Source organism: Vanessa cardui, chromosome 14 (genome assembly GCF_905220365.1).
Source record: "Vanessa cardui chromosome 14, ilVanCard2.1, whole genome shotgun sequence".
In the NCBI taxonomy this organism is placed as follows: Eukaryota; Metazoa; Arthropoda; class Insecta; order Lepidoptera; family Nymphalidae; genus Vanessa; species Vanessa cardui.
In genome coordinates this window covers 5,474,830-5,488,594 of record NC_061136.1, presented here as the reverse complement: position 1 = coordinate 5,488,594, position 13,765 = coordinate 5,474,830, and the positions used below count along the sequence as shown (strand labels likewise).

Sequence of the window (13,765 nt, the reverse complement as noted above, 5' to 3'; positions counted from 1 at the left end):
TAAATATGTTTACTAAGATTATTCTATTTTGTACACGCAATCGCTCTATTTCCATATTACCTTTACAAATTAAAATGATGTTTATTTCATTATATACTTTCTTCTACATATTCATATACTTCCTACCTTCCGTACATCGGAGATTAATAATTTGGGAGCGAATAATTTAATTAAATATTTCTTAAATAGTTTTGATAAATTGCTATTTATTTATGTAGTGTAAACTATTTATGAAAGATTGCTCCCATTGGGTAATGTTTTACTTCGCAATTTTAATATAGAATCAGTGGCGTAACTAGGGCAAGGGCCCGATGCATAGGAAAAGCATCGGGCCCTCACATCCTCCTTCCGATCCCTATTTAACTTATATTTCCCTTTACAGTTGTAGATAGAAAAAAAATCTTGTGAGCATAGTAGAGGTTTTCTAGCTTCAAGAGCGGATGAGTTAGTAGACCTGATCTATTCAAAGCTTAGGTTACAGGTCCCTCTGAGCTCCTAGTGTCCTACACCACCTGACCCTACGATAGCTACGCCACTGTATATAATGTTAAAAGACCTTCAATCGTACATACATTTTTTTAAATAATTATTATTAAAAACAAAACACGAACGCATTATTTTTAAAATAATATGCGCGGATCTTAATGTTGTTCAGAACAATTTATGTTAGCATCGACCAATGGAAGATGTATGCAAACGGTGATATAATAATGCAATATATGAAAACTCTAAAGGGAAATTGAGGTATTTTTAGCAAGATGTCCCGTTGCAATTTATCATGAAATTATCTTTTAAACCGAGTAACATCCGAAGCAGGAAATTAAACGTAGATAGTTTCGCTCCGCTGTAATTATCCTCACAGTTTCATCTCAACTTAAGTACGTGTTATAAATTTTTGATGCGGGTTTAAAATTTGAAACGTATTTTTCTTTTCGAATTAATAAAATGCATTTAGAAAAATATGTTGTTCTTATTATTACTCTTATCTTATTTTTATTTATCATTTTGTTTTTCTTAGCTTTTGATATATTATATTTTTGTAGCATCATAATATACTGACATCTATGTAACTTTTAAATAAATTATTTTATCTTAAATACTAATTGAACGCAGAAAACATGATAATTATTACATATATAAAAGATAAAACATAAACTTTTTTTGGATTTTGAATAATGATTGCAAATGTACATATTTCGATCGTACCTGTTTATAAATCGTGATGCAATATGAATATATAATTATTAAAAATATTTAAAAGTATAATGTTAATTGATTTATTAATGTACATACATAAATATATACAAAAAACACGCTTCTGAAAATATCTATACCAATAAATATTATTCGAATAGTTTTTGAAATATCAAAGCAAGTTTTTTCAATAATATATTATTTATAAATTTCTTTGTTATAATGCTTGTATAAATGTAATTTACATATCACATAAATGTTATTAATGATAGTTCTCACACTTCACGAACAGTTATTATAGTTATTCTTGTACCCTTTTCCATTATAGCGGGTTAACGCATTTAATAATGTTGACAGTATGTTAGAATTCAGATACACAAGAGCCGAGATGGCTCAGTGGCGCGTACATCTTAACCGATGATTGCGGGTTCAGACGCAGCAAGCGCAACTAAATTTTCATGTGCTTCATTGTGTTTATAAGTCACCTCGAGCTCAGCGGTGGAGGAAAACGTCGTGAGGAAACCTGCATAATTATGTCTAATTTCAACAAAATTCTGCCTCGTGTTAATCCTATTCTTCTAACCTCGTTCTCAAACGGAGAGTAGATCTTAGCTCAGCAATAGGAAATTGAAAGACTTTTATTACAATTTATTATTTATACATATTATTAGTATTTATTATGTACAATATTCTTAACATAATTAATTACTTTTAAGATATTTTGTTTATATTTATATAAAATTAATTAATAAATGAAGCTCATGAAAATGTAAACAATAAAAATAAAAATTGACATGCGAATTGGCATGTCATTATTTGCACCTCGTATCTTCGCGGTTGAATTTCTCTCGGACTTCTGAACCTGTTTTCATTTGAATATAATCTTTATTGACATACTCATAAGATTGAAAGCTATAAACTATATTTTGTTCCTCGTACTTAGAGCTGGAGCGCGCTAACTCAGTTATCAGTGTGGCATGAACGCGTTAGCGGGTGGACGTCTACGTCGTAAACGTGGTCGTAGCTCGTAGCACCACTACGTAATCCATATTAACTACACTCGTAGACAATTGAATTTAAAAACCCTCTCGACAACGTAGTAAAAAGTATTGGTAATTGAAGTTTCTGTTTTCTATCAAGTTAGGAGTTTTAAAAACTTTTTTGTTATTAAGTTTTTAGTTTAATGTATTCATTTTAAGTTATCTCAGAGATTATTAAATGTAATTCCAATAGTGTGTCCTGATCTTTAAGAAATTCGGATATGAATGGTGAGTTTTTCAAATATATTATTTAAACTTAGAAAAATATATTAGTATTAATCATTGATGAAATTTATTTAGTCTAATTAATTATTTTATTTATTTAAAATCGAAAGTCAAATCATAACGTATAAATGTTAATAAGCGTTAAATACAGTACTTTTTTTAAATTTATTTTACCTAATTCATGTACATATATGCAACTGATATTAATTACTCCCTCGTGAGAATAAAAGCAATTTCATTAACGCGAATCGTCAACTGCGTCAATCTCATGATTTCCAATAACAATAAAATTGCAACGTTGTGATGTTCGCGACACGAATGAGTGATTGACTCTTAATTAAAAGGCCGGCTCTTATTATTTTTAATCTTCGTTGCAAAAAGATAAATAAATAGAATTGATGTCAACGAATTAAAAATTTTTCGAGATTTTTTTTTTATTCTACAATTAAAATTTTTATCGAGTAAAATTTTACTATCTATCGTTAAGCAAAGTCGTATGATTTAATTACACAATAAAAACGAAACGCTTTAGTAGTAAATAGAAACACTAAAAAATTTGAAAAAGCGCTCTAAGCGCTTCAAATGTTTGTACGAATGAAAGGAATTTTTAAATATATATATAATTTTTAAATTAAATCGTTAAGAAGACTAGAATGAAAGCCACACGGATTTAAAAGGATTAATATTATTATGTAATAATTAAATTAAATTACACAAATTAAAAAATGAATGTAATTTCAATGAACAAACATAGTGAGAAGAATACAAGTAATGCATATACGAGAATTATTAGCGGTTACAGCCGCAAAGGAAGCCTTTTATAATACTCTAACACAAAGCTAATTGTGGCTTTGTTTTAAAACTAAGAGTAACAAGAGTTCAGTTATTAAGATAGACTTGTGTGTGTGTGGTATCTTTACATATCTGTGTATGTGTTGTGGTAATTATTTCTGCAGCGAATGTCACAAAAAATGTGACTCTGAATTCGTAATAGTTATAATAATTAATATGTTCCTCACCAAAACAAATGCTATGATAGACAATTTTCACTAAAAAAATTAAATCAAAATGAAAATTCTAAATAGGTCTTTGATGTATGAATTATTCATAAATATTACTCTCCGGCTTTCTAAGTTGAGGTATGATGCGCTGCAGAATAATGCTTAAACCAACCGTTATTAATTACTGGACGTTATGTATGTATGTATTAAAGTGCTTCTAAGAGAAAATTAAAGATACATTGTCATGGAAATATAAACGTTGCTTCTAGCTATAAAGTATTTTTTTATACTTTATAGCTAGAAGCTACAGCTAAGCTAAGCTAGCGCTATGTTAAATAGCGCTCAATAATTAATTTAAAACGAAATAAAAAATAAAATATCGAAAATAACATTTCCAGAAATCACAAATTGATTCAATCAGGCTTGAAGGGTGAGTGAGCCAGGGTAACGACAGGCACAAGGGACATAACATCTTATCATCAACATCAGCTCCCAAGGTTGGTGGCATATCGACGATGTAAGGAATCATTAATATTTCTTATAGCGTCATTGTCCATGGGTGATGATGACCACTTATCATCAGGTGGCCCTTAAACTCGTCCGCCAACCTATATAAAAAAAACATTGAAATTAAATAGATATAAATTTTCAAATTATATAATACTAAATTTTCAAATTATATAATACTAGTTGTTGCCCGCTTCGTTCGCGTTTAAGGAGTTGGTTATCATGTGTCAGGCAAAAAATAGAATGCAAGTTGGCTTCATACCGAATTTCATCAAATTCGGTTCAACGGTTTGGTCGTGAAAGAGCTTAAGACATACATACAGACAGAGCTACTTTCACATTTATAATATTAATATAGATTATTCATTAACGCTAATAAAGATAATATGAGAGATGACGTGAGAAAACGCGTCACAAACGCTCTGACGTCATCCTGTTAAAGTGCTTATGGTGTTAAGAGCGAAAATAATCACTATCATATTCAGCCTTATATCATAATGAGCCTTGTTTGTTTTGTTCGTAATAGTTGCATACTTTTTTTGTGAATATCATGTTACTATGTGTTACAAGCGAGGGCTCTTAAAACTATAAGAGATATACAACAATTGTTTTTATATAAGATATGTAGATATCCAAACAATATTATATAAAAAGCTCGCTACTATACGTAAATATAAAAACATTTTATACTAGTAGTCACTCACGGCTTCACTCTTGTTTTACTTCACGGGCGTTGGTTATCATGTCTCAGGCAAAAAAGTAGGCTATGTCCTTTCTTGGGAGTTCAACTTTGCTTCGTACCAAATTTCATCAAATTCGGTTCAGCAGTCTGGTCGTGAAAGCGCGACAGATAGACACACAAAGTTACTTTAACATTTATAATAATAGTATAGATTAATGTATTTTATCTCTGGTTAATGAAAGCATGTGTTTGTAATTACTGACTAAAAAAAAACTACTAAAGAAATATACATTACATATAATAAGATTAGATAGAGCGCATTTCAAAAAAGGTAATAAGGTAAACTCGCTGTATGGTCTTTCATATACATTGATATGTCGCAATAACTATATTACATTGTAATGTATAAGGTATTGACGAACACGTGACCTTATTCGATAATCTATATTAATGTAGATTATTTAGAACAAGAATGCAGTTAAATTAATTAAGTTCATCCATGCGAGGTCAGGCCGGTTGCCAGTTAATTTATAAACGATATAATATGAATCAACTGTCCTTAATAACGTTGAGGTACTTTATAATGTGTTCAGAAAACTAAAATTATTTAGAAATATAGATAAACAAATATTATATATTTCAACAAATATTCGGTCTATCATACGCAATACTTATACATGTGATTTTATTTCTATCTAAGTATCGCATGCAATCATGCATTTTATTTGAGTTGTCTGGAAGAGATGGTTAATTAAAAGTCCGTAAGTCCGCCCATTGTATATCATTCGAAATTAACATTTATTTTTTGTTTTTGCAATTTACTAATTTTGTTTTATTTTGACATTTTCAACGAGTAAAGCCGTTAAACCACAGTCAACACACGTTATCGATGAATATCATTTGATACTGAACTGGGTCCACAAATTAAGAGCCAGCGCACATCTCACCAAGCATAGTATATACATATATGGAAAATACTTGTACAGTTTTAGCGAGCAAACGCGCTTAAGAAAGTGCGCAAACGTGGAGAAATGCGCTTGTGCGTTACTTCTTGTATTTATCTCTAAGCAGACAGTAGTACAAGAAGTTCTTTTAAAATATATTGGTTTTATATTATCACTTAGAAATTATTTAGATATATACATATAAGTTGTTAATTAATCAATGGACTTTAAAGTAGGCTGCCATTTGGAATATTGCGAGATTAAGTAAAAGTTATTGGGTTTTACGAAGTATTCTCGAAGGGACAACCTGGTGTTACAAAATTGGCAAATACATTTGCGTGCCTAAGAATATAAATATATGACAATTTTTATGAAAAATAAGGTATAGTTTAAATGGATACCGGTTTAAACATATAAACTACACCATTCCTGTTGCAAAAATAGGAAACGTTTAAAGCTTATTATATTGCACCATAATCCTCAAACATAGATTGGTGAACATTATTAATAAATTTAAGATTCACAAATGAATTTCTGTATATACGATCGATGCTATAATTTCATTTGACTAAAATACCTAATGACTGAAGTTTAGGTATGTGTAAACAAAATAAATGAAAGTGTAAACAAATTAATGTAACATTATACTAAAGCACAAGTAAAATCGAATACAAAATAATAAATTAATGAAAATTTCCGGAAGTGTGAAACGACCGGTCTTTCTGTTAATACATCAAATGTCCTGTGTCATTAATTTTTTTAATTATTAATTTTGATGTATTAACAAATTGTTAATTATTACTACACACACTACTATGAATTATTTGAATTTTGTTGCTTCATTTTAATGTTCCACGCTCTCCACCTGCCTTTTGTTTCATAATCTTAGGTATTGTATAAAATATTCCTAATTTCAATAACAGCTTCGTTCGTGTGGTATCTAGCTTATAAGACTGCGGTATTGAAGAGCCTGCAGCTCGGGGTAATTCATAGTTTTGGCTGTGCAGTAAGCACTCAACAACTCTCCTGCCTCAAAGGCCGCTGGTTCTACGAGATATACCCTGTCTGCCACCTACAATTCGGCCTTTCGTCGAGCTATTTTGATGCAGATTTCGTCAATTCTGGTTCGGGATAGGGAAATTCCGAGTATAGCCTTCTCTACAGTTCTTTAATTGACTTTGAGCCTTGACACTTAGTAAGCGAAGACGTCTCTGTTTCGTAAGTCATTACTGGCATCACATACTGGTAAAGACTCTTGTCTAGAACCACTGTGACATCTTCTTGCTCCAAAGCAAGAAGATGTAACGTAGGTTCCTAGCCTAGTTAGATTTAAAGATTAACGTCATTAAGCATAGTGCCTAGGTCTACTTTATTACTTGTGATAGTATTACTAGTATAATTATACAACGAAACTAGTGAATCAGACTAGTCCTTGGTATTAGCTACAATTATTATAATTCTTTAAATAGGATAACTCGAATTAAAATAGTAAATATTATTTTAGCAGTATTCGTACATAAAATATGAAAATATTTTTGCTCTCATTTAATTTTATCACGTTACATTAGTGTGAATAAATGAAAAATATAAATTACTCGTGCGTGTAGTTTTAAAAGATAATGGTGGGCAGGCATAGAAATGCAGAGCGATTCAACATGTCCCCATTTCAATACAATGCACATAGAATACGAAGTAAGCAGAAACGCTATGTTAAACGGAATATTTTATGCGTATATGTATTTTTTTTATAAATTAAAGTAGAATAAACAATGAGCCAAGGAGAGATTAATTTTAAATATAGAACAATTATTGTAGAAGCAAATATTTTGAAGTATTTTGAAGCAAGCCTTTCTGTTTATTGGTCTATGTCATTATATAGGATTTATATACATAACGCGTTCTCACAACAGTACAATACATAATATGTATGATAATACTTGTATGTATAATATGTAGCAAGTACTACGCGTTCAAAGTGTTACCCACATTGAGTGGCTTCCACTTAGGTATAATAACCTAATTTTAATCATAACTTGCAACATATTTAAGCCTGTATTTTGCTTAATCCGATGAATATTCATAATTGTTCCATTCATAGGTGATTATGGAAACTTGCTGGCATTATTCGGTTATGAGTAGTTATAACATTATCATTAAAATTATTTTAAAAAATCAACCTTATGGTAAGATACACTATTTTAGGTAGATTTTTTAAGTCATAAATTTATATCAAGACAAAATTAAAACATTACAAACATTAAAAAAACTGAAAATGAAAATTAAATATTAAGTAGGTACGTATAAGTTATACCGCGCCTTTAGTTTTCATTAAAATATTTTTATATCGATACAGATTATTTAAAAACAGAAAATATGACTTCGTTTCATAAAAACTTAGTATGTCGTAAAATAAATTTAACCCCGTATTGAGGAAACGAGACGACAAAAGTGCTTACCCTCGCATAATGGCCACTACTTACTGTAGATGGGGCACTTAGAATTTATTAACATTGATTTCAATGTTTCAAATGAATAAACAACTTACTATAAAGGACCAATGATACAAACTTATTATTTTACATTATAAAGAAACTAGTAGTAGCTTCGCTCGTATTTTAGAGTGTTGATCGTCATGTTTTAGGCAAAAAAATTAGTATATCCTTTCTTGGAGTATCTTATATAATATATATAACTGGGCGAGGTGACTTTGGTTGTGGATTTGGATAATCAATGTATTGAGTAGATGGCAATAATGTTTGATGGTTGATTTACTTTTAAGAGCGGGTCACCCCGAATGGAGTTGTAAGTGTCACGGCAACGCGAGCCGTTATGTTTTGAAAAGCGTCTTGCATGCGATGGTGGCTTGCAAACCCATTAGCTCTTAATCGAGATGATTATTGTGATGTACGAGTATTGTATCAATGAATACAGTAATCAGGCGATATTAAATACGTTTTATATTTATATCTCCATTGCACGCCCACATAGTATAACTGGATCTATCCCCGAACCCAACTGTTCGGCATCCTGTTCCTCTGACATATTTATTGGGGGATCATAAAAGCTCCAATCCTTCATTTCAGTTCAATCAGTCGAAAATCTAAGAAGATTTACACAGACAGTTATCACCTATTTTATCCCCTTAGGGGTGGAATGTATCAAAATCCTTTCTCAGTAGACGCCTAAGTCATAACATCTAACTGCATGCCAAATTTCAGTGCGATCCGTCCAGTGGTTAGGGGTGTACATTAATAGATCACTATGTCAGTCAGTCACCTTTGAGTTATACATATTTATATAAAATACTAAGTTAAATGGCCGTAAATCCTGTCGTCTTTGCCTAGGCTAAAGCAAAAGTTGTAAGGTTTTTCTGCCGGAATATTCTCAATAGATGTTTGAAGATGGGTGAATCTTGCTTAACAAAGCACTTGAAGACATTAGTTCTGCTCCAAAATTCTTTCCGGTCCTGTCATATTTTTATATTTTTTCTTCCATCAGAATATGACGGTGAGAATAGATAGAGCTCAAATTGTATTTTAGCTTATAGTTGTGCACTATATGACTTCAATACATAAAGTAGGCTTGGAGTATTCAAAATCTGTCACGAGTTATCATCATTTATATAAAGATGATTGTTTTTTGATTTCGTGTTCACAAAAAATAATCAAACCTAAACGGCTTATTTACACATTACAATTCTTTAGTGGTTTTGTGTGTATGTTATAGTTGGGTGGCCTATCTTTCATCAGGACAGATATGGGCAATAGATTTGAAAAATAATAACAATTATAATTATAATTGTTATACATGAACAACTAGCAGTTTCTCCTGCCTTTGTTCACTTGAAAATTGAATAAATTCACAGATTAACATACTATTTATACTACATTGGTGTGTATTTGATTTCATATTTTTAACTTAGAAAGTGACGGACTTTCAAACAAACTTTCAACCCCCTTTTAACCCCTTTGGGAATAAAATGTTAGTAATTTCTTCCTTCGTGGGTGTCTACTCAATAAAAATATTCTGCTCACCAAATTTCAAGGCCCCGTACTTTAATAGTTTACGCTCAGCGATGAAGAATCAGCCAGTACATTATATATTATATGCTATGATGAAAGCCTCAATTGGATCCACGTAAAGTCAGTGTGGGTTGTTTATGAAAAACTAGCGATTCGCCCCGGCTTCGCGCAGGTGCAATACTGATACTTAATATACTATAGAATTTATTTATTTACCACCTTAAATTAGAATATCCGAAGATTATCAATGTTTCTTAAATATATTGTTCATGTATTATATACAAACACCTTCCTCTCGAAACACTCTATCTATTAAATCAAATCGCATCGAAATCTGATGCGTAATTTTAAGTATCTAAGCATACATACGAATAGAATGTAAGCGACTTTGTTTTTTACTATGTAATGATTAATTAAAAATCAGACTTTGATAAAAAAAAACCACGTCACGATAAAGTTATATTAGATACAACATTATTAATGAATTTCCAATATTGCTTTCGCGGTAGCTGAATTTAATATTTCTTACGCCATTTTTTATTAAGCGTTTACACACAAACGACTATAAATTATGCACTAAACAGCATTTTAAATTGTGTTCTAGTTTACTGCTAAACAGAATTAATAAGTGGTTTGAGTGATATTTGGTCTTACTGCCTTTATCTACTTTTTGATGCAGATTTGTAATTAAAACAATTGCTGGTTAGTGTTAGGCTTTGTGTGAGCCTGGATATGTACCATACATTAATCACTTATTCTACCGTACTTAGTATTGATGAAGATAAGATCAGTATAACTGCAGTCACAATGGACATAACGTCTCAGTTCCTTAGCTTGGTGGCGCATTGTTCTTATATATGGACAGTGATGATGAATTACCATAAATCATGGCTCATTGCTCATCAAAATGGTTCATTTGCCAGGTAGCCTGGCATTGCATGGAATCTAAAAAAAATTGATTGTAATTTATTTCGATATCAAACGTTGGATCTTATAAGATGGGAGTATTGTTTAAGATTTATCCTTAAGACATGTTATACGAATAATTGTCAAATCTAATTTGGACAAGATACAAGAAATCGAAAGTCTCAAGCATAGATGAGTGTTCTCTAACTTATCCTTGTCTAATGGGAAGGAAATTCGACACGACTGGAGTCTGAAGTCAGATTGAAGTCAGATGTTCTGTGTTTCTAAGTTTTTTTTTGTAAAGTAAACTAAACAACCCATTATACTGTCATGATTAAACGAATTTGAATAAAAACTTCAAACAAAATTGGCATATATATATTTAATTATTAGTTATTTCACATTTAAATTTGTTCAAAGATAATTTAATACTAGCTAATCTTACAAGAAGATCAAAACGATAAAGCGCAATAAATTGCACTTTATCGTATTTAATAAAACAATAGTCAAAATCAAATATATGTAGAACAGTTTTGCTGTGTAACGGTTTTTTATTGCATATGAATTTCATCTGATATAATATCGCGCAAATTGCTACGTGTGTGCGTAGCCTTAAACGTAAAAATGTTCCCCTATAATAGCCCTCAATGCTGCCTAAGTAGCCAATCCCTAACGTTCAACCTAATGGCCCTATCTTAATGTTGATATTATATTTTCGTTATAGTGGCTTTCTTTTGTATGTAAAGGAAAAATGTGCCTGATGACTCTGTAGTTTATTTCCTATAATATATTATACGCACCGTTACAATACGGTTACGATATGGTCCAGTGTAGGAACACATTAATCTTGACTGATGATTGCGGGTTCAAACCCGTGTAAATACCATCGAGATAACACGTAATTAATTGGTGTTTATAATTTATTTAACTTTTGGCTATGAAAGAAGACCAAAGTTGGTGGTCAACTAAATATGCAGTTTCGTGCTTTATGTATGGGATGAAAATCGGTCGTATATTGTGTATTCATCAAAACGTCTGAATAGGAGAAGCTAGGAGAGAAAACTTTACTCAGCTGTGAGGCATTTGCGGGCCGTTCTTTTACGATTTCGTTGAAAGTTGTATCATTTCATTACCATATTTAACGTTTATTTAACGTTTCATATCAATTACTATAAAGAAAATTGTATATAACAAAATATAAATAAAGTTTTCAAAAAGGTTCTTATAACTATGTATTATTATTCAACACAAAAATTTAATAATGCAAATAATGTTAAACTAGCGACACGGATTAAAGATTATTTTATTGATTTTATTTACAATCGGAATGGTTATTATCTCTGTGTGAATAGAGGTTGGATATACTACCTTTAATGTATATACGAAATTGTTTTGCTTCATATTTATGGATTGGTTTTGCTTAATTATAAATTCTTTTGATCATCAATTTCGATGTTTCACATATATCGAAAGTCCAGTAACGGCCAGACTTTTTATCATGACAGGATACAGATAGCCTATATCCAAAATCCACACAATACGTGACGTTTAACCCACAGTAACGCTTCGCTGGAAATATTATACACAATTCAATATCAAGCAATAAATCTACTCTATAAATCAAACTTATCAAAATTTCCTTGCCCTTATTCCATTTATTTTGAATCAACGCAGTTCATTTTTCTTTCCCATTCATCTGTATATCGGATGGACTGGGTGTTAACATTTGACATTATGCGGGCAGATTTAGATAATCGAGCAAAGAAAATAAAAGATAATCGCAATTATTCTGTTAAATGAAAATAACTTTAACTAATCTATACATTCAAAGAAATAAAAATACCATACAATGCTAATTTAGACGAATTCATTTAATAAATATATATTTGAAGAGATGGCTAAAAAGCCATAAGTCCGCCCGTTGTACAACACTTTTAATGTACTTCTTTTGTTTTGTTTTTTTTTTTGTATTTTATTAATTTTGTGTTACTTCCTTTTTTTTTGTTTTTTGTTTGTGGTGTGCAATAAAGAATAATTCATTCATATTTATATATGTATTAAAAATGAGTATTAGTGTGTAAATATTTGTACGTAAGTTATCGTGCAGCATCGCCTAGCCAGATGTTTTTAAAAATCTCTCTGAGATTAGTTTGACTGGAAAAGCTGGCTAATAAGTCTGCCCATTGTATGACACATCACATATTTGCTTATATTTTTCTTTTCTTTTATATATTTTTTTGTGTTTATTCCAACATTATCTTCTTAAGTATTACTTTGTGCACTGATATACTTTTATATTTATGTACTAAATTTTATTAGAATATACTAAGAATAATTGTACATTAACGAGATGTTTTATATTTATAGGTAAATATATTTAAAATTTATTATTTTTATTTCAGATTCACAATGTGGCCACGAGGAATAGAAAATATGAAGGTATGTATTGCTTAATCACGTTTATCAATAAATTGAAATTTTAATTTAAAATAAACTTGAATTTTTATGAATTATTCGCTATTTTCGAATAGAATTTATTATTTTAATTGTTCAATATGATAGCTATGCATGTATTGATTAAAAAAGAAATTACTGGGTTACCTTTTTGAGAAGAATTGAAATTCCATTTTTAAATGAATCCTATGTAAACTGAAAATTTATTTATCCTGGTATAAAGTCTCTATCTCTACATTATGTCAAATATTCATATTTTATATTAACTCAACAGTCATTTTAAAATAGATTTGTGTAAATATCATACACTTAGTTGCATTAAATCTTCATGTAAACACAAATAACAATCAAAAGCAGTTGCTGTATAAAGCATAACGGCGTGCAATAGTGGCGATAGTACTATTAGTATTTCACCGCTGAATTGCAATTCCGATCCTCTCGGCAAAAAATGAACTAGTCCTTCAACCAGTGAAGGCAATAAGCCGAGGTTATACTTGTAATAAAGCTTTTTGCACTACTACCCTAAGACTTTAAAGGCAAATAGGACAAATTCATAATTTGAAATAAGACACGAATATGGCTTCAATATTTTCTGCATAATAAATACGTCTTCACAATTTTGTATGCATATAATTTATTAATGATTATCACTTTGATAAAATCAGTGATAATAATTGTATGTGGCAAAGTATCCGTTTTTATGATAAAATTCCGCAGAGATTTTTAACTTTGCCGTTTCGTAAATTCAAATCATTTGTAAAAAATACATTGGTAGAAAAAGCATATTATT

The 13,765-nt window shown here is 30.4% G+C and overlaps 1 protein-coding gene across 1 annotated transcript in view; it reads left to right on the top strand.

The window, feature by feature from the left end:
* Positions 1 to 2,176: 2,176 nt before the first annotated feature.
* The window catches only part of LOC124535455 (suppressor of lurcher protein 1-like), an 82,047-nt gene continuing 70,458 nt past the window's right edge, over positions 2,177 to 13,765 (top strand). Inside the window, exons 1-2 of the mRNA XM_047111678.1 lie at positions 2,177 to 2,462; positions 12,924 to 12,960. Coding sequence (XP_046967634.1) covers positions 12,931 to 12,960 — 30 coding nt within the window. The 5' untranslated portion in view covers positions 2,177 to 2,462; positions 12,924 to 12,930. The remainder of the gene's footprint in view (positions 2,463 to 12,923; positions 12,961 to 13,765) is intronic.